The 21,438-nt window shown below is 52.7% G+C and overlaps 1 protein-coding gene across 24 annotated transcripts in view; it reads right to left on the reverse strand.

Moving 5' to 3' along the window:
- Positions 1-21,438, reverse strand: part of PHLDB1 (pleckstrin homology like domain family B member 1) — a 47,262-nt gene that overhangs the window by 5,246 nt on the left and 20,578 nt on the right. For 3 of the 24 annotated variants that reach the window (XM_080930722.1, XM_080930704.1, XM_080930713.1), the window contains 18 exons: positions 20,348-20,629; positions 19,857-19,997; positions 19,631-19,768; positions 17,049-17,177; positions 16,547-16,702; positions 12,616-12,726; positions 12,394-12,483; positions 11,714-11,857; positions 10,077-10,244; positions 9,562-9,702; positions 8,186-8,326; positions 7,970-8,072; positions 7,498-7,542; positions 6,602-6,896; positions 6,393-6,516; positions 4,598-4,744; positions 2,281-2,397; positions 1,927-2,029 (listed from right to left, as the gene is read on the reverse strand). In XM_080930722.1, the coding sequence (XP_080786848.1) occupies positions 1,927-2,029; positions 2,281-2,397; positions 4,598-4,744; positions 6,393-6,516; positions 6,602-6,896; positions 7,498-7,542; positions 7,970-8,072; positions 8,186-8,326; positions 9,562-9,702; positions 10,077-10,244; positions 11,714-11,857; positions 12,394-12,483; positions 12,616-12,726; positions 16,547-16,702; positions 17,049-17,177; positions 19,631-19,768; positions 19,857-19,997; positions 20,348-20,629 (2,575 nt within the window). The remainder of the gene's footprint in view (positions 1-1,926; positions 2,030-2,280; positions 2,398-4,597; positions 4,745-6,392; positions 6,517-6,601; positions 6,897-7,497; positions 7,543-7,969; positions 8,073-8,185; positions 8,327-9,561; positions 9,703-10,076; positions 10,245-11,713; positions 11,858-12,393; positions 12,484-12,615; positions 12,727-16,546; positions 16,703-17,048; positions 17,178-19,630; positions 19,769-19,856; positions 19,998-20,347; positions 20,630-21,438) is intronic. The other 21 variants (XM_080930715.1, XM_080930725.1, XM_080930724.1 and 18 more) reach the window with 21 other exon arrangements.

The raw sequence follows: 21,438 nt of genomic DNA on the forward strand, positions 1-21,438 counted from the left end.
AGGGATGACTGAAGGAGTGCTGAGGGGGGGTGGGAACCGGTCCAGGTAAGATGAGCGAGCGCCTGAAGGGTTTACCCACGCTAATTTCCTGGTGTAGGAAGGAGAAGGGTGTAGGGGCCAGCAGGCCAGCCACACCCAGGTCCTGGTGTAGCCGTAAACCCATCTCAATGTTTCCTCCTGGCCATCCTCCAGTCGGATTGCTCCCCCGCCCTTCTTTCCCTGTAAATAGTAACAGGGAAACAGTAACCTGCCTACACTCTGTCCCACCCACTATCCTGGATCTTGTGCAATCTGCCTTCTGCCCCCATGCATGGTAGAAAACCTCTCTACAAATCTCAGATCCGGAGTCAAACGGCCTTTGGGCCACATCCTTCTTGGTCTTCTGGTAATATCTCATTGCTGGTGACACCTTGGGCTTACAAATGTCTGTTCCCTTGGCTGGCTTCCTTCTGTTTCCGCTGCCCGTCTAAACGTGGTCTCCTTTGTTTCATAGACATGAACCAAGATTGCATTTGCCAAGTGCCAGCCCAGCACCTGGCACACAGTCAGAGCCAGTTTCCTGTTTCCTGCCCTTCTCCCTCGGCTGGTTTCTCTTCCTGCCTCTTCTCCACAAGTGGCTGCCCCTCCCCTCTACTCTGCCTTCTTTCTTGTTGCTGTGAGACCATGGGCAAAGGCTTTCTGAACCCTGTCTTCCTTATATATAAAGCAGGTATACACATAGTGCTTTTGGCAGATATTAGATGAGCTGATGTACCCAGAGTAGTGACCCTACAAGTGTCCCATGAACAGGACCTGCATTTGCTGTGACTATTACACCAAGACATTCCACTAGGGCCTGCCTCACAGCCCAACCTTTTTCCTGGACCCAGCTAGATGCATCTCAGCCTCAATGTGTCTGAAGCAGAGCTCGGCTTCCCAGGCTGACAATTCCCTGTACTGCCTCAGCCTAGCTACACTCACTCTTCTGTCTCTCCACATCCAGAACCCAGGGGAACTGAGGAAGGCTTCTTAAGTGGGTAAAAAGTTGTGAGGGGTAAGGAGAGCACTGAGCCTGGGCATTCATGACCTCAAAGCCCTTCCCTTTCCAGGTTTTTGGTAGGTAGGATTGCTTTCCCATGCCTTGTAGGTGGTGGGGCTGAGTGACTGGTAGGCAGGTGCGGCCCACATTACTTCCCAGCTGAGGCCCTTAATGTTACTGCAAAGCTCCTCAAAACTCTCTAGGCTCTGCCAATATGCCCAGTAACGTTCCAGAAAGGTGCACTGTGCTACAGAGACAACCAGCCCACAACACATAGCAAGTTCATGTTGTGCATACGGAGGGCTGCTGATGACTGCACGGTTGAGCCTTTGCTGACGAGAGGGCCACACAGAACCTCATGTCGAATGGGACAGTTAGGACAGTTCAAAGGTATTCTGGGGACATGGAGACTGGGTGAGGAAGAACAGCGTGAATAAAGTTCCTAGACTGTCCTGAGAGTCCTTGGAACTGATGAGTGATTGCTTGAAGTCTCTGAGGGAGACCAAGGGGCAGTTTGAAGCCTGGATTTTGCACCCAGTTTGTCCCCTGTCAGCAAACACACTGACTGTATTTACTTTAACCTTCTGCTTAGCACCTAACTTCCTGACCAAGGGAAAAAGCATGGCCACTTCATTGTCACCAGAGCCTAAAACAGGGACTGGAGTTTATTAGATGCTCAACACCACCACAGAATGAATGAATGAATGAATGAACGAACGAACAAACGAACAAATGTGAACCAGGTACACTCTGTACATTTTCGGGAGCGGGAAGCCAACGCCCATTAAATCCTCTGGTCCTCTACTTGGAGGCTTGGCTTCCTGCTAGCAGACCAGACAACCCAGCTAGCTGTTGGAGCCCATGGGCCCCCTCCCTGACTGGCCCAAGGGCAGCCTGCGAGAACTCACCCACGTAATAGGAAAGGGTACGCTTCAGCCGATCAAAGACAAACCAGCGCTTCTTCCACGATTTAATCTTGCCACCCATCTTGATCAAGTAGCCACGGCAGACCTGGTGGGGAGGAACAGTGAAGAAGTATGTGAATGTGGAGCCCCTGAGCCTTCCTCTCCAAAGGGGCTGCTTTAGTCGCCTGTGCCTGCATTTCCAGAGGCTATCCCCAGCTAGCACTCAAGGTACTGGGATAGTCCTGACAATGCTGGGACAGACTGAGGCCAAATCCCAAGGGCCCAGAGGTGCTTCTGAATATGATCTGACTATGGGTGACGCTACCCGCTCACCCCCAAGCCACGCAGGTTTGGTACCTTGCTGCTTAGCACCACGTGTAGGCAGGTGTCCACCCCATGGCCCGAGGACTCTATGTGGGTCTTCAAATCAAAGTCCTCCTTCCGGTTGGGAAGATAACGTGTAAGAGGTCGTGCCTGGAGGGGGAGTGCAGGAACAGCAGAGTCATTTCTCTTCTCTCCCCCCTCCCTTGTTCTTGTTCCTCTGCATCAGTCCTGACCCTCCAATTTCACACCACCCGCTCTTGGCTCCTACGATGTTCACTGGTTTCACAGGATTTGTGACCAGAGTGGAAACCTAGCACATCTGACTCTCTAGGCCCAGGCAAGATGCTGTCAGCTCCTGGTCTCAGTTCTTCCTTTTTAACCACGACGTGGCTACTGTTGTCTTCTCTTCCTTCCTGACAGAACTGACAAGAGGCAAGATGGGAACACGTTCTGAGAAAACGAGGCCTGTGGGAGACCTATGCTAAGGGGTGGGATCCAGCTCGGTGGGTGAGCGCCTTCCCTGGCGCTCTCAAGACCCTGCATCAAAAGACCAATAAACAGAGGTGGCAGGATGGTTCAGCGGGTACGGGAGCCTGCTGCCCAGCTGTACAACCCATATGACAGGAGACAATGTGACAAGTCGTCTGACCTCTCACCAGCCCCCACCTTCCACCCCCTAATATAATTAACAGAGATAAGAGAGTCGGGAACATTTTTTTTAAAGTTAAATTTAAAAAATGAATTGAATAGAGATCTGCTCAGTGACCATGGGTCATTTTCTTCTACTTTCCTTCTATAAACTAGCATCCCACCTCTGCTATTCAGGAGAGTTCTCCACTAACTGAAATATTTTTCTACTCTTGCTTTTCCAGAAAGACCTTACAATGTCACGTACTCTTGGAAAGTCACAAATTACTCAAACACAGAATGTACACCTTGCAAAGAGATGCAAAGGCACCTTGATTCTGCCCCCCTCTCTTACCAGGCCCTAGCCTGAAAGATGGAGGCAGGAGAAGGGAGTCTGAGGGGCGTCAGGAGCTGGGATGGCAAAGAGGAACAAGGCCTCTCTGATAAAGATCAGACCACTAGGTAAGATCCTAGAGGAATTTAAAATTTTTTTATTTTAACTTTATGGGTACTAGTGTGTGCCTGCTGTATACATGTATACCACACTGGGGTAAGCCTGCAGAGGCCAGCAGGGGGACTGGGATGCCCTGGAAATAGAGCTGCAGCTGGTTGTGAGCCACTGTATGATTTTCTGGGAACCAAACTTAGGTCCTCTGCAAAAATAGTAAATGTGTTTAACAGCTGAGCCATCTCTCCAGCCCCACTGGTGGCATCTTTTCTATCTGCATGTTTTTTTTTTTTTTTTTTTTTTGAGACAAGGTCTCACCATGTAGCTCTCACTGTCCTGTAACTCACTATGTAAACCAGGATGGCTTTGACTCGTAGCCTTGCACCAGCCTCTGCTTCCAGAGTGCTAGGATCAAAGGCACATACCACCCTGCCTAGGTTCTGATCAAAGGCCAGTATGAGGTCCTATCCCTTATGTTTTGTGTTGTGGCATCTCAGAAAATGAGAGACCTGTGGTTGTTGGTCACCTATAGAGGAGATCCTGGAAAACCTCAGCCTGGGAAGGACCATGGAGACCAAGAGGAAGTGGCCTAGCTGAGTTCTATAGTTCTCAATCAGGGACTGGGCACACAGTGGATGTCACCCGCTCCCTTCCTCACATCCTCTGCTCAGCTCTCCCAGGTAAGGTCTGGCTTTGAATGATAAGAAATCTCTCCTCAAGGAGAAGCCAGTGTCTGTCAGCGATGTAAAGTAAATGTTACAGTGAGGCTGCCCACAGGCGATGGAGGTGAAGAGGTTGGGACACGTGTAGGATGGGCATCGGGTACAAGGTGCAGCACAGGCTCCCAGAGCTGGACAAGGCCCTGGGGAGGCCAAGGCAGCCATCCTGGATCAAAGCAATCAGCCTCTGCCAAAGTCCCATGTCTTCCTCTCTCTCTACGTGTATATGTTTTTGCAGTGTTTGTCTAGTTGTATTTTTCTTTAGACCATATCTAATTCCAGAGATATAGAGGTAGTCTACCACAGCGTCATACCCCACCCACCTCAACACACACACACACACACACACACACACACACACACACACTTCAACAAACCCTAGTGGGTCTACATTTTGTGGATGATGAGTCCCAAGCAGAATTCTGTCTGTGCTAAGCCCACAGCCATCTTTTCTGGAGAATAGGCTCGACAATGCAGCAGAGGGGCCTGGGGCATCCCACCTCCTCCAAAGCCCTCATGATCAAGCCAAGCACGGCCACATCACCTACCCACTCACCTGGGAGAACTGCTTCTCCCGGAGCTTGACTTCTTTCTCCACGAGCTGCTGCCTACGAGCGCTCTCGCTCTGCAGTCTCCGCTCCACTTGCTCCCGTCTCCGCCGTTCCTCCTCCAGGGCCTGCCTCCGCAGCTCCATCTCCCGCTCCTGACCACAAAGCCAGGCCTCAGTGCCCTCAAGTCTGGCCAGAGCTGCAGGGGCACCAACCCTGGACAATGACCTTGGCTGAGCAAGCAAGTCCTCAAAGGTTTGTCACCCTCTTCTGGGCTCTGTCTCCAGTCTACGGGCTGCCACCCTACAAACCCCGGTACCCTTTCTAAGCCTCAGCTACTTCATTAGAAAAATGGGCTTCAACATGTCTGTTCTGGGAGTAGGGTAAAAATCCAAGGAACTCAGATATACCATCAGATCTCAGCACAAAAATAGCATGCAATAAAGTGGGTCTTGTACAACTTTCTTTTAATGAGACAGGGTCTCATGTAACTCTGGCTGACCTATAACTCTCAATGTAGACCAGGCTGGCCTCGACCTCAGAGCTCTGCCCACCTCTGCCTCCCAAGGGCTGGGATTAACAGTGAATACACCATCACACCCAGTTGTAACTTAAAAAGAAATTACTGTATTTTTATTTATGTGTTTATATCGTGTGCCCACAGAAGAGGTTGTCAGAACCCCTGGACCTGGAGTCACAGTCAATTGTGACGTGGGTGCTAGGATGCAAACTGGGGTTCTCTGAAAGAAGAGCAAGCCCTTTTAACTGCTGAACTATCTCTCCAACCCCAGGCTCTTATGACTTTATCTGAATTCCTAGTACAGGTACTATTTAGCCTCCGTTTTTGACAGCTGGTACATACAATCTTTTCCCAACCGCTGACTAAATAAGGCTCTTCAGAACTCTACATGTAACATTTATTGTTGCATTTCAAACTTAATGGGCAAATAATTACGTAGGTTAATGTCACAACTGAACTTTGCATGTCTTAATCATTAGAGGCCTCGGTACTGGTTTGCTATAGCTTCAAACTTAGCAGAGCGATCCTGGGTTCTACTTACTGCTTCTCAATCAAGAGACTGAGAGGGCCTTTACTGCTGCTTGGTTGTTGGTTTTGGCTTTTTGAAACTGGGTTTCTCTGTGTAGACCTGGCTAGCTTCAAACTCACATGAGATTTGCCCATCCCTGCCTCCCTCTCCAGTGCTAGGATTATAGGTATGCATGACCATACCAGGCAGAAACAGATTTTTTTTTTGTTGTTTTTAAGGCATTGCTTGAACCGGATGTTTGAGGCCAGCATGGCCGCTATTTCAGGGAGGGAGGGAGGGCTGGACAGCCTAGGACAGCTTCTACAAACCCCTTCTTTAACTTGCCACCCAGGCACTGATTTCCTCTGCTTCTTTGTGCTCAGGATAAACCTAGATCCCTCTTTGTTTATCCAGCTACCCCCTAGAATCCCCCAGCCTACACCTCTGCCTTGGCTTAGATACCTTCTATTTATTTTGTTGTCTTCTACCTCATTCTGACTTCCTGTTTTCCTAACTGTTCCAAAGGAGAATGTCCCCCCTGCTTAGGTTCCCACAAGGTCCACAGAATGGGGCACAGACTGGAGCTCCCATCCAGGATCTTGGTTAAACAAGGTGACGAGTGCCTTGTGCTCCACAGGGCTGGGTCACTGTAGCCAGCCCAAGCTTCCCATACTATGTTTGAAAAATGCACACTTTTCACTGCGGAATTGATGTGGGTGGAAGGGCTTGGGGTAGAAAGCAGGCACTGGAAGATGGAGGGCAGCTCAGAGCTCACCACCTGCTGCCTCCTGGCTCCAGTCAGCCTCACCCTGGACTCCATGAGCCGGCTCTTCTCTGCGTGAGCTTCCTTTAGCATCTTCTCCATTTCCTCGATCTTGCCCATGTCCAGACCACTGGCGCTAGGAAAGGGAAGGGAAAAAAGACACCGCGTCAAACGGGCTCAGGAGTATCGGGCGGACGCAGAGGGCCGGAGGTAGGAGGCACCTGGACATGTTGTCAGGGGAACAGGCTGAGTTGCCCCCCGTAGAAATGCTGGTCTCCATGCTGTCTGAACTCTCCAGGCTCAGGGTGTCGTAAGCGTGTTCAGCCTCCTCTCCGCGCTCCCTGCCAGCTGGTAGGTGATTCAGGAAGGAATGGTGCATGAGTGCGGGGAAGCCAGAGGAGCCTGCAGGAAAGGGTGCCCCGCCATGCAAGGCATCCCACTGGCACTGAGCCTCCGCTGCTGCCTTCTGCTTCAGCTCAGCCAGTCGCCGCCTCTGCTCCTCGATCACTTGGTGCCCTGCAGGAGGGACGGCTGGAGTCACAGTCTCACTCACCAGGGAAAGGGAACGCTGGAGCATCACAGAGAGGGGAGGCAAGCAGGAAGAGGCTAACACAAGAGCAGCCTCCCCCCCCCACAGCTTCCGTGTAGTTCCCACAGCTCCAGACCGTGGCCGTACCAACTGTGTGGTTGTGCAGGCCGGTGTCTGCAGTCCGACTGCAGGCCTCTTTCCTGCATCCTGAGCACACACAGGGCTACCACAACTGCCCTAGCTGTGCCCAGGCAGCATGCCAGTCTGCTGCTGCAGCTCAGAGGCCTGTACAGATGAGCAGGAGCACATGCACCCACCATGTCTCCTGGGGAAGGAGGGGAGCTGGTGGGAACCCCTGATCAGTGCAGAAGCAGATACAGCCAGCGCAGGAGGGACGGACGGCAAGGAGACTGAGAGCACCGCGGAGGGGGCAACGGGAGGTGAGCTGGAGGTGAAGCCAGCCAGGCACCCCAGCCCAGCGAGGCCCGGGGTAATGCCGGCAGGCTGCAGAGCCTGGGCAGAACACATCATGCTAATGTCAGGGCAGGGGCTGTCTGGCCAAAGCAATGTCCTGAACCAATGCTCTACCTGCTGGGTCTTCGGGTGGGAGGGGCTCGGCAGGAGGTAACTCGACTGGAGTGGGGGGCCCAGGGAAGAGGGTGCAGGAGAGAGACACAGAGGGGTAAGAAGAGAAAGAGGCATAGACATGGGTTTTCAAAACAACCGAAACACACAGCCACAGGACTCCCGTCTGAAGAGCCGGTGTTTCCGGAAACGGCTTCTGGAGGTCATTGTCACATCCACCCCTTGGCTTCCAAAGTCAACCCTACTTAGTCAACCAAAACTTCCCTCTAAGATGTTGCAGGCCCTCAGACCCTTCATCCCATCCTGGGGTCTTCTGAAAAGCCCCAGGTAGATCTTTAGATCTAATCCCTTCTGCTCTTGCCCAGACCCCCAATGACAGGAAAGATATCTCATGAGAGGGCCAAACATGCATGAGGTGACAGAGGATCTGCCCAGGGAATGGAGGCAGAGACAGGTTGGCATTACAGCCACTTACCCTTTTGCTGTAGGGCCAGCTGGCGCTTGGTCTCAATGTCCTGCAGTGTGGCTGCCAGGTTGCGAGGAAGGCTACTGGTGCCATTCTGGGCGAGCAGAGCACTCTGGGAGGGGATGTAAGAGTGCTGGTATTGGGCCTCAGCAGACTTCCAGCCCCACTCTTAGCCTCTGCCCAACAGGGCTACCTCCACCCCCATCATCACCCATATTCCCAGACCTTTGGGGAAGGACTGCGGCCCAGAGTAGCCACACTGAGCTGTGAAGAAGAGGACGAGGAGCCTGAGGAGGAGGGGAGAGGACCACTACGGGTCCTGGGCAGGGGGCTGGCCACGTCACCATCCATCTTGGAGCGGTAAACCTGGAGGAGAAAGATACCGTCCAGTGATTTCCAGCTTCCCCACTGGCTACCGTGTCAGAGCACCTAACCCAGCTGTGATCTAAGGTACTACCCTGACACAGGGCCTAAGACCTTCCTTCTCTAGCGGTCAGTAGGACTGAGGAGCCTCCAGTGCAAGAATAGTGGGCAGATGCTAGTGGCAACTGCCAAGCCTCCTTTCCAGGCCTTTGCTCCATGAGCCAGTCTCCAGCCCAGCCCTGGACCTGTAAACTGACCCATGTAAGAAGTCAGTGTCAGCTGGACAGAGCTGTGCAGGAGGCTAAGTGGAGGCCGGGCTCCTAGTCCTAGGTCTGCCATTAGCAGGCTGTGTGGCCTTGAGCCACACACCTCCCTACCCTGCACCTGGGCTTTCTCATCTGCCAAGGAAATGGCAGAGCCAAATAAGTAACTGCCAAACTCCGTCTCAGAGCCGAGACACAGAGATAAGAGCTCTGAGTCTCCAGCGCTTCTGCCTGCTTGTCATGGTAAAAGCACTTCCTCCATAACTCCTCCCCCCTTTAGCATTTGATCTATATACTGAGCTTATCCACCCCAAAGGCCCGTGGAGGGGATTCAACACATCAGAACTTGTCCAAGCCTCCATTCAGTACCATGTGTGTTATAGGAATCAAAATCTTCCCAGAGGGACCACAGGATGTCAGCCGAGGCCACAGCCTCGGAGGCATAGCTCCTTCACTGAAGAAGAAATTTTGAAGGTGAGATTATAGGCACTGTGGCATGCCAATCAAGCAAGTTTGGTGGGAGATTCCACGAGTATCCCAGCCTCCTTAGTCGGCACGTTGCTGGAGACTCAGGTGGTCACACAGGTAACTCTCCAGGGCTTTCATTTCCGAGAACCTATACTTTTTCTCTGTCTCCAGGTTACTCTGGAAAGACCAGGAGAACCAAAATACCAAAATGGCTTCCCCAGGTCACACTAGTCCTACTTGCAACAGGGCCCAAGGGCATGTCAAGTCCCGGGTCTGAGTGGGCAACTCCTGAGAAAACCCCCTTCCATTGGTCCATCGTTCTCCACTCCCTTGGACCCAGGTGCTGCCCAAAGTACTAGAATAGCAATATGTCTGCCCAAGAAAAGAGTCCTGTTGCCCTCTCTGGGCCCCAAGAATCCTGCTCTGCTGAGCTGACCCCATGACCATGAGGGTCTGATTGAAGGATTGGCAGGAGGTGCCCAGAGCAGACAGGGACATGAGGGTTACCTGCAGCTGACGGGAAGCTTTGGCAGGCAGAGGCGGGGGAGAGGAGCGAGGGGAGGCTGCAGCAGGGCGGGTCCCCAGCCCAGCCATCAACTCCTGGTACCACCGCTCTAAGTCTACAGTGGGGAGCAGCAGCTTCTCCATCTGGAGGGGCAGGGAAAGGCAAGGAGGGAGAGGAGAGATGGGAAGAGGAGGAAGAAGGCAAGGAAAAGGGAGGCCGTATTGGGGAAATGGGAAGGAACAGTTGAGGGAGGGAGGGAGGAGGAGAGTAGAAGGAGAAGGAAGAGAAAAACAGTGAGACAATTGGGCAGACTGTGCTGAGAGCAAAGAGAAACAGTCGGGGCACAAGCTCCAGAGCACAGACTGTGCAGTGTCAGCAGCCAGGCAGCCAGCATCTGCAGGCATCAGGCACAGCCCTAGGCCCTCGGCTGGCTTAGAACATGGAGGCCAATGAGCAGGGCAACACACAGTCACGGCAGCTGTGGCATGGGCGTGGGGAGGACACACAGACCACCAACCTTAGACGAAGGCGTGATGGAAGCGAAGGAAGAGGACAGCACAGGAGGAAGACAGGTGATGGGAACGAGGTCCTGGGAAGCAGAAGCCCAGGAAGGCAGGCCTGGCGAAGGGCTTGGGGGCACGGGTGGGGTGCCCCACATCACTTTTAGCTGCTCAAGCGTCACGTACTTGAGAGAAGGGCAGCCACAGGAGGGAACACAAAAGATTAATGGGACTAGAACCCAAGAGATGGCCTTGACTATGGGGGAGGGGAAGGGTAGGAGCATAGATGGAGACCAACCCTGGGACAGAGCCAGTATCCTCTCAGCAAGATTCTCTCCTCGAAGATCAGGAGGCAGGGCCTGCCCCTCCTAGGCCATTAGGGGTTGAGGAGAGCTCCCAAGGTCACATGGAAGAAAGTGAACTATGTTCAACCCTCAATGCCATGTGAAGATTCTGTCTGACCCTGGCCCCCACCCAGGCTGAGAGGCAATTGAGGCCCTTGGGCATAGGTGGGTATGATCTGTGGCTGGTACCTTGCTGTCAGGCAGGGACTGGGGGAGCCTGCTGGGACAGGTAGCAGAAGCATAGGGGCCCAAGCAGGAGCACAGCTGGAGAACCTCAGCAGGCTCACATACTCCTAGGGTGCCCAGGGTGGAGGACAGAGAAGAAATGAACAGTTTCAACCAAGTAGTCAACACCCCACACTCCATGCCAAGCTACATTCATTACTTCATGTTGATGCTGAGATCAGAAATGGAGTAGGGTACTCGGTATGGCCACAAAGGCTGTAGGGAAAGTGGGCTTGCAAAGGGCAGGCAGGCTGACAGTGGACAGCTCCACTCCACCTCAGCTTTGAAGGCTAGCCCAGCATTTAGTTGCTGCCCGGAGAACCAATATAACCATCTGTGGATTGGCTCTGGGCTGAGGAAGCCCAAAGACGGCCTTTCAAAAAGCACAGGGAAAAAGCAGGACCCAGATCTAAGAACCCCATCTGCCTCTGTCACACTGGGCATCCCCAGTTGGGCACACACATGCAGCACTAGGCACTAGTCACACAGCAGTGCCCAGGAAAGAGAAAGGTCCCCAGGAAACGATCATCAGAACAGGGGCAGGGGAGTGGAGATACCACTCGGGCCTGAGCAAGACAAGCTTAGAGAAACAGGCCTGGCCTTAGCAGAGAGCAACTTCTGTGCCAGCATAAAAGTGGGCCCACTGTTCAGGGTAAGTACGTGGGAAGATGTCAGCCCGCTTCACTGGAGGTTCACACAGGGACTGTGACTCTCCATCACCTGTCCGTAAGTCCTGAGATTATCTGGGTACAGGTCAGCCTCATTTCCTTCACCAAAGGAAAGATTCCCTAGGCTGCCTATCCGAGATGTGCAATCTAGCCCCAGAGCCAGATGACCTTCGGGGGTCAAAGAAAAGGAAGATGGGAGAGGTTCAATGTGTCATGACCAGTGTGGAATGGCATGCAGATTACATGCGAGTTGATGCTATTATTTTGCACGGGCTGCGTAGTCCATGAGTGACTTGATGGCACACACACAAACTCTCAAACTGCCAGCCAAAGGATATGCCGCATGCCCTTCAGCCCTCCCTGGGAAGAGCAGGAGGCAGGCAGTAGGCAAAGGAGAGCAAGTCAGCTGGGGGTTACCTCTTGTGCTTTGGGACAGAGCTGTGTGGAAGCAGGAAGGGTTAAGGGAACAGAGGAGGCCTCAGCCTCAGAAGACCTTGGGGACTGGCTCAGAGCTTTGGTCTCCAGCCCTATCTCTGAGGCCTCGAAGGTGAGTCGCTGGGCCTACAAGAGGACACATGGTGAGAGGGAGTCTCACCCCTAACGCTCAACTCAACCACCTTAACCCAGACATGAATTGTTTGGCCAATGAGACAGAGGGAAAAATCAAAGTCAGGGAACCAGACACATACTGACTGGAATTCCCACACCAGATGTAAAGGTCGGCTAAAGAACCATTCAGTTCAAGGCCCACTTCCAAACTGAAAGCCTAGCTTCAGACAGACCATCAGGAGCTCCAAGGTAAGGAGCCTTAGAGCCTGGTAACCTAGGTAGGGTCCACCTAGTCCTGTACCTTACTAAATTTTGAGCTCTCCACCACAGGGCGAGGTTCCAAAGCTAAGTAAAAGGCTGGTGGCTATTGAGGGCCTGAGGTCAGTCTCCAGGACCGACGGTTTCAAATCTCTCCAGTTCAGGAAGTGTCCATGAACTTCACTCGGAACTCAACCACCCAGGAAGAAGGTGACACTCTACAGCCTCTCAGGATTTCCCCCCCCTCCTGCCCGCCGAGCCTTAAGATGGGGTTAACCCAGCCATATTACCTCTTTGAGGGTGGAGGTGGTCTTCGGAAAAGGTCTGCCACCCGTGAGCGAATGATATCTCCTCTCCAGCACAGTCAGCTTCTCCTTCTCCTGGAGCCCGGAAGAGCAGGGGTCAGAGGCGCAGGAGCGGGGACCCACACCCAACTCTCATGCTGCAAATCCCACTCCAACATCGGGTACACGTCTCTCCTCACCCACTCCTCAGGACCCCGGGCCAGCTACCTTTTGCAGTAGTTGCAGGGCAGCATTCTTTTCCCGGGCCAGACGCTCTGACTCCTGTACTGCTTGGGCCCGGATCTGCCCAGCCTGGTTGTCCAGTACAGCCAGGCGCTCCTGAGGAAACGGGATGCAATCAGGCCCTGGAGGGACCTAACTCAGCCCACAGCCTGGCTGATTCTCCTGGCCTGAGAACCAGGAAGCAGTGAAGGCAACTGCCACAATCTCTCGCTTTGCCTCAACTCACCCCAGGGGAATTCTGGATGAGGAGGTCAATTCCTTCTCTTGTTCCTTCCTCCTTCCCCCAGCCAGTGACCCTTGTATCATGGCATGATGAAAACAACCCCCCTACATCTCTATTCCCTCACCCCATAGCTAATGACTCTCAAAGCCCAGTGACACTGAAGTTAGTCCTCTGCTCATCCCCCACTGTCACTGCTGGAATCCAGATTCTCCACTTCCTGCTCCATTTACCATCTCTCTCACCATCTTTAGACTCACTCCACACTTCCATGACTTCCAAAAATAGCCTCTGAACTCTGTCTGTGTACCTGGATTTCCTACCCATCCTGAAAAGAATTCCATTACTTGAGTAACTTTGCTTGCTTGATTTTTGATTTTTGGTCTTGCTATATAATCCAAACTGGCTTTAAGGTTACGCTACAGTCCAGGCTTGCTTTAACACACTCTCCAGTCCAGGCTGGACTTCAGCGGACTTTGGAGTGCAGCCAAGTCTTGAATTCACAACACTCCTCTTGCCTTAGCCTCCCGAGTTCTGAACCATCATGCTAGTTTTCCTTTGGTTTTGAGAGCAGGTCTTTTGCACCTCAGGCTGGACTTGGCTGCTGGGTTCAGGCACATCTCTTGCCTCAGTGACCAGGGAAACTGGGACATATCCTTAGGACCCTAGGGTAGACAACAACACTGGCTCTTTGGTAACTTTAAGGAAAAACTCAACAAGCTGGGAATGGAGAGATGGCTCAGGGGGGTTCACTGGTTGGTCTTTTGGAAGACCGGGGTTCATTCCCAGCAGCCGAAGAGCAGCTTACAGCTGCCCGAAATTCCAGTCCCAGGGGAGCCAATGCACGTGGTGTACAGACACACCCATTCAGATATAACAAAGGAGGGAAGGGAAAGCCAAGAAAACAGAACAAACAAACAAACAATAGCAAGACTGGATCTCCCCTAACTTCAAAATCTTTCGGTGGGTCTTCACCACCCAAAGGCTAGGACACAAACTCCTTACCCGGCATTTAAGGGCTCTGAGAATTGGTACCCTGCCAGCCTGTCCCTCCATGCACCTAGCTCCGCCATGCTGTACTCTAAACTGAACCACTGGAGACTTCTTAGTCTATTCCCATGTTGGCATGAGGGCCATCCCAGTCTTTCCCACTATTCCAAGGGTTCTCCTCCAAGGCCAGGCTGAGTGCCACCTTCTCTCCGAAGCTTTCCTAGATTGTGAGTCTATTTCCTTGCTCCTGCCTATGCATCTACATTGTTTGCTATCCATCCACTTCATCATACTGTGACCGGGTCTCCAAATTAGCATCGCCTTCTCTGTAAGATCAGGGGTAGGACCAGTGTCATTTCTGTCTCCAGAGCCCCAACAGGGCTTAGTATCATAGTACCTGGGCTCAAAAGAAATGTGCTAAAAGAAAATGGAAATATTTTGAGAGGAGAAGACGAGAGCTAGGCAAAACATGTTGAATTAATCTCAGGAGGTCTTCAACCATCACTTAGGAGCAGCACGTGGGAGGGGAAGGCACGAAGAAGGAAGCCTAACTTAGGAGTCATCCCACTCAAAAAAACGGAAGTAACAGATAGGAATCCTCACAGCAACAGCAGCCTACTTGGACCATGGCAGGATTGGAAGTGTTGCTAAGTGTTTTTTGGGGTTTTTTATTTTGTTTTTGTTTTTTTGTTACTTCATCTAACCTCATGTGGCAGGTGCTTTATGCCTGTTTTAGAGAGGAGAACACTGTTGTATTTAGGAGCTAAGATTTCCTAGGCTGTAGTGGTAGACTTTGGACTAGAACCAGACCTGTAGGAAAGCTTTCTTAACCATTCTGAACCACAGTGGACAGACACTCCAGGGAAGACAGAGTTTGAGGGGACTTCTGTAGGTACAAGGGCTGGACAAACCTCACCCGTAAAGGAAAGATCATAACACACACACACAGATGCACGCACACTCGAGCAATCCCACACACCTGATCTGGCTTCCCAGCCCTAGGCTCGGCACAAAGAAAAGAGACAGTCCCTGGACCCCTCCAGGACCTCCAGGGAATCAGCTGATCTGAGACTACTGGCTGTATCCTCTCCAACAGAGAGGAGGGACAGTAAAGAAGTACCAACCCAGACCACATGTAACACAGCCTTGGGCTCTGAAGCCCAGTGAAGTCTAAAGGGCTTGGGTTTCCACCCCGACTCTGAAGCTTAAATGATAGAAGGCTCTGTGCAAACAGGTAGTTTCTGAGTCCTAATTACTCACCTATAAAACTAGGCAATACCCTAAGAACAGCACAAGAAAACTCAAGGAATAATCCTAGTAGGGAACTGCCACATGAGCCCAGGGAGTAGTAGTTTTCTTCCTTTCCTGTGTCTTCTATCAGGACAATGAGTGCATTTAAAATATGTGTGTATGGGTTGGAGAAATGGCTCAGTGGTTAAGAGCACTGGCTGCTCTTCTAACGGTCCTGAGTTCAATTCCCAGCAACCACATGGTGGCTCACAACCATCTGTAACGGGATCTGATGCCCTCTTCTGGTGTGTCTGAAGACAGGGACAGTCACTCACATACATAAAATAAACAAATCTTTAAAGATATATATATCTATTTACTTACTTAATTTTACATGTATTTGTGTGAGTATATGTCTGTGTAGCAGACATACAGCCAGAGTCAGAAAAGCTGTTGTATGCCCTGAAACTGGGGTTAGAGATGATTGTGAACCACCAAGGAAGGGGTGATGGTAATCGAGTGCAGGTCCTTTGGGAAAGTGCCCGGTGCTCTTCACTGCTGAGCCATCTCTCCAGTCCCCAAGGGTACTTTTTTTTTTTTTTAAATGGTAGAACAGCTCAGGGGGGGGAAAAACAAGGGATATGGATTCATGACATCCAATGGCTCCCTTTTGCCACCGAACCTCAGGCTGGCCAGTCCCCATTTCCCATTTGAATTCTCCCCAGACTTTACTGTCCTTACCTTCCACATACACTCTTGACAGGAGACTGCATAAGGGCCTTTTAAGTGGTGTCAGCCATAGAATCTGGCATCACCTAAGCCATGCCCCTAACCCTTCCCTGCTTCTTGCTAACACGTGCTTCATCCTCTGTCACTGTCTAAGCCTGGTGTCTGAGACGATAGCCTTAGCAAACCAGAATGACCAGGGACAAAGCTCCACCTTCTCTCTTTTCAGGAGGAACGCAGGTGGATACTCTTCCTGGCAAGGCTAGCATCCAGATCTTAGGTTTCTGTGTATATCCCAGAACTTCCAAAAGCCTTAGAAAGGCATGCACAGGGACGGAGCTGAATGACAGATACGTGCTTAGCATACAGAAGGGCTGGGTCCCCAACACAGTAAGAAGACATTCAAGGGCAGCAGTAAGGCACCTCAGCTACAGACTCCCCTCCTCCTCCTCCTTTTTTTTTTTTTTTTTTCTTGGACAAACTACTGACAGCGCCCAGTGTGAGCAATTCCACTTCCCCCTGAGAGACTGTGGCAGGCCAGGGTTTAATAATACTAACTCTCCTTGCTGAGCTGGGGCCACCATCAGACACATTAATTTCACACCCACCTATAGTTCTCATTTGTACTGATAGTCACTAAGTAACAGAGACGCAAAAAAGGTGCTTTTTGTGTTGGTCAGAGTGTGACTCAAAGCCAGGTCACTAGCCTCCATCCTGCACCCGGGCTACACAGGAGTGAGCAGTGCGCACCTTCCTCTTGCTTACGCTGCGCAGCAACTCAGCCTTGCTCCGGAGCAGCCCTTGGCCGGCCAGCTCCCGCTCCTCCTCCACGCGACTCTCCCGCTCCAGCTGCTGGAACTCCAGGTCCTCAAAGAGCTTTGTCTCAGTCTCTAGAGCGTCTGCCTCCTTCAACGACAGTGACATCGGGTTTGGGTGGGGGATGCTCTCAAAGCCACTCTGGGCCAGGAAGGCCAGGCCACAGAGTTAAGGAGGGGCTGGACCCGGGGAAACTGGGGAAGGAACCGGTCCCACCGCCGCCCAACTCCCTCTGCTTTTTGAGCCCTTTTCGCGGGACATCGCCGTCTGGAGCGCTGATTCCCCACCCAACTTTGCCGGTCCCCTTCCAAGCCACTGCACCGACCCTGTTGTCTGGCAAGTACTGCAGGGACCAGGCGGTCCTGTCCCACCACTCTCTATCTTCGGTCTGGGTGGTGGCCCACGGGGGCCGGGGGAGGGGGCTGGTGGAACTGACCCTTCTCAGCTGCTCCTGTAACTGTTCCCGCACTGACTCGGGGCAGTTATCGAGCTGCGTCTGGAGCTCGGCGTAGAGCGCCTGGCGGGCCTCCAGGTGCCTCCGTCCCGCGGCCAGCTCCGCCCTCTCCTGGTCGGCGGGAGGGGAGGGAGGCACAGGGGAGAGAGAACACACACTCCTCAACTCCGGCCCGGTGCGGGGTGTGGGGGGGCGGGGGGGCAGGGGCGAGCACAGGGGTACACCGGGAGTAGGGGGCAAGCAGCGAGACGGAAGAGAGCAGAAGAAGCAGGGCACGTGGGGGGCCAGAGGCATGGAAGCAGAGGTTAAAGACAGGACTCAGGCAGGGGACAATGTAACAAAGGCAGAGGTGTGGGGGCAGGGTGGAAATGTTGGTCCCTTTAGAAATGTTTAGGAAGGTCCGAAGACAGGACCTTGTGCTTCCGTTCTGAGCTAAAGTCAAAGCTGATGCAACAAGGCAAGTAAGTACCTAGCCTCGAGTTCTGTCACTGTCCCGAGACCAAAATTTAACCCTGGGAAAAATGGGGGTGAGGAGAAGGGTTAAATTCAGGATTTGAGAGTAAACAAGGAGCTATAGTTGTTAAGAGTTACAGCGGTGCAGCAAGGGGACCCCAGCCCAACCCCCATGGCCTCCCTCCCCTCCTGCCCAGGGTGGGGGTGGGGTGCCAGCAAAGCAGGCTGAACTTCAGTAGGGATGAGGGTTGCAATTAGTTCGGCCCGTTGCCATGGTAATAGGAGCCCCAGGAGTGGATACAGGGAGGAGGTGGATGGCTCTGTCTGGGGCGAGATGACACCTCTGAGGGCGGAAAGGGGGACGAGGGAGGAGTTGGTGAGTCACCCCTCCGAAGGACAGGCAGAGGAGAAACTGTGATTACTGATTCCAAAGCCAGAGTGGGGCCATGGGCTGGAAGCTGGATGGGAAAGTCAAGAGAACCTTCCCAACACCACCATCAGCATCAGCGCCACCACCACTACCACGTTCACCATCACACCTCAAACACCTGGACCGGAGGAAAGGCCTGTGAGCAACCTCAGCTAAGTGAGGCTAGCCAAGCTGCTTGTGGAATGCCTTGCCCCTAAGGAATATACCCTTATGCTGCACCGGCCCAGTTCACCTACCCATCCTAGAGGGAAGGCCTTGGTCAAGCCAGTCCAGAAGTCTAGACACTATTGCCTTTAATTATCCTGTGTTCTAGGTAGCCTCCAGGTGTAGAGAGAGGGAAAGGCACTTCTGAATTCAGGGAAGCAAGAAAGAGTAGCCAGACACTCAGAAAGGCCTTGTCCAAGCCCTCCTATACTGTGACCACATCTGGACCTCCTTATTACTCAGCTCCTGAGGGCTAGGCAGGAGGGACAAACAGCCCACTCACTCCTCCTCCTCCTCCAACCCCGCCCTTCGGGAAGCCGACAACATTCTGGAAACAAAGCCCAGACCTTTCCAGTAGGAGGTGCTATCTGGGCAAAGCAGCTCTTTGGTCATGCACACCTCCCTGCCACACACACACACACACACACACACACACACACACACACACACACCACACTCCCGTCAGTGTTTCACTAAGCAAAATTTAGCTGTGCCTTCCAGCCTTCTGATAATGGGGACCCACACCAAGAAAAGGAGGCGATATTAGAGAGGAGAGGCCAGGGGCACAAAGGCACCCATGGAGTTAGTAAAGCTGGCTAACTCAGCCCTGCCTGGGCGGCCTGGCATTAGGAGCATGCGAAGAGCCCAGGACAGTGATTAGAAGGGGTGTTAGCGGAGGCCTGGTCGGCAAGCATAGGGTTAATCTGGCACAGAATCTGGGAGTGTGGTTTTGGGGGCCAGAGACAAAGCTCCATTAAAAAAAAAAAAGGAGCAACGAATTTTTAAGATCCTCAAAATTGAGAACAAGAGGAAGATAACTCTTAAAAAATAGTCCAGAAGAAAAAGTAAATGTCTTAGAAAAATACTGTCAAATCCAGAAATAGATGAACCCTCTCCACTTCGAGCCTTTGGCACACCGTTGGGCATCTTGGACATGGTTGGCACAACCCCTGTGGGACGGAGCAGCCCCTGAAGACTGGCACTCAATCTGAAAGGGGCAGGGGCAGGGCTGGGACCTTCTGGGACTGGGGGGTTGCAGATCCTGATGATAGGAAACAGAGGCCTGTGGGTCATCTCCCAAAGACCACATCCTAAGTACCTGAGGCATGCTTGAGGGAGGTTTCTCCTCTTGGTGGGCTCTAAACCCCAATCATGCCCCCCCCCCAAGCCCCAGCAGCACCCAGTCCTTCAGGTTGTGCTCACTGCCCAAGAAAGGGCTTGGGCACTTCCTAGAAGCACAGGTTCCAGAATAGGCACCCAGGCAACCAGAGGTAGCACAGAGATCTAGACGCCAAACACCAGCCCAGCCCCTGGCAGTACCATCCAAGCTTGTATCTCCCACAGAGAACAAGACACACACCCCCATCCCTAGAGGGCTACAGAGACCCCTTGGTGTACAGGACAGATGCTGAGGGACATCCGTTCCCAGGGAAGGCATTTCTTCTCTTCTGGGCACTGGTAGTCAGCTATGGGTTACCTTGTCCCTCTCCTTCTGGATGCCTGTCTCCAAGGCCACCAACTTCTCCTGCAGCTGATCCACAGCTCTTTGTTCCTTCTGCAGCAATGCTCTCTCTGCCTCTCTCTCCCCCTGCAGTAGTGCTCTCTCCATCTCGGCCTAGACACAGACACCAGGATCCTCATCAAGGTGGGGGAACGAAGGGTGGGGCCCATCCCAGGGTGGCCACTTTTCCCAGCCAGGTCACCTCTCGGGCTGCCTCCTGCAGCTGCTGTTCCAGCTCCTTCACTCGGACCTTCAGCTGTTCTACACGCCCCAGAACCTGAGCCCGTTCCTCTTCCACAGCCAGCACCTCTCCTTGGAGTTTTGCTCCAGGAGCATCTTCATGCTGCAGGGGAGGAGAGCACCATGGGAGAAGTCTAGAACCTTCCAGGAACAGACCAAGAGGGTGGATATCTCTCTCTCTCTCTCTCTCTCTCTCTCTCTCTCTCTCTCTCTCTCTCTCTCTCTCCTCAAAGCCCTTGGAAGGCCGCTTTCCTTCCAGTCAGGGAGCTCAGCTATAGGGAAAGGATTTACCAGAGTGCCAGGGTTGGGTGGGGCCCAGAGGAAAAACAGGTCATAAAGCACATTTACAGCTTGGGAAAGTCATGGTCACTTCCTTTCCCTCCTTACACCCACAGTTTTTCTGGTCTCACCCAAGCCTTGATCCCTTTACACTGGCACAGCCTGGCTCCTCACCTCCTGCTGAGTGCTCTCTGTGCTGCTGCACTCTTCCTTGAGATTCTCTTCATCAGACCGCTCCATGCTTTCCCACAGGCGCTGGGAAGCACCTCCAGACTCCTCACCGCTCCTTCCAGAGACTACTGCGGCTCCTGCCAAGCCTCTTGAGGGCCTCCTGCCTGCCAGTGCCAGTGCTGCCGTGGCCTCTCCAATACTGGGCAGTTCCCCAGTCTCAGGTCCCCCGTCAGCTCGGCTGTACTCCGCACACAGGTTTAGGATGGTCTCCAGGCGCTGGCGTTCCTAGGGGCAATGGATGGGGTAGAATGTGAGGAACAGAAGTCTGTGCCCCAGTGTGGCTGGAGCCAGGGCATGTTGACCCCTAGAAACTCTGGGCTCAGCATCATGAGGTGGACCTCAACCTTTAGTAAGAACTGTGGGAGACCAGATGGTGGTTCACAACACTCTGGAGGCAGATCTCAGACTCTGAGACTAACCTGGTCTTCAGAGTGAGACTCAGGCCATCCAGCCAAAGACTTCATAATGAGAACCTGTCTTAAAAGAAAAATCTATGGGAGGCAGAGGGAAAGAGGGTTCCTCAAACGTAGGCAAGAGAATGTGGCTACATGTCACCTGTCCATTGACTGGCCCCTCCCATCTGTGTATTCTCCCTGGAATGAGGCTTCTTCAGTCACACAGAGACATCCAAACACACATGGGAACATATAGGGTAAGCAGCCTAAAGACCGTAATGAAGCCAGATGGTGGTGGTGCTGCACACCTTTAATACCAGTACTCTGGAGACAGAGGTAGGGGATCTCTGAGTTCGAGACCAGCCTGGTCTACACAGAGAGTTCCAGGACAGCCAAGGCTTACACAGAAAAACCAAAAGGATCCTAATATGACACAGAACCATCGAGTGTTCATGTTGACACAGGCACATATACAGGTTTGGGCACAAGGGCACACTGATACATTAGTTCCGTCACACAGGCACACGCAGACACTCCATGTGTCTTGAGAGGTACATCAGCATTAACAGGCAGGCACACACTAAGACACCAGCCTTGACACGCGCGCGCACACACACAGAGATAAACACAGTCTGTATC

The sequence above is a fragment of the Micromys minutus genome (assembly GCF_963924665.1).
Source record: "Micromys minutus genome assembly, chromosome: 16".
NCBI classification, from domain to species: Eukaryota; Metazoa; Chordata; class Mammalia; order Rodentia; family Muridae; genus Micromys; species Micromys minutus.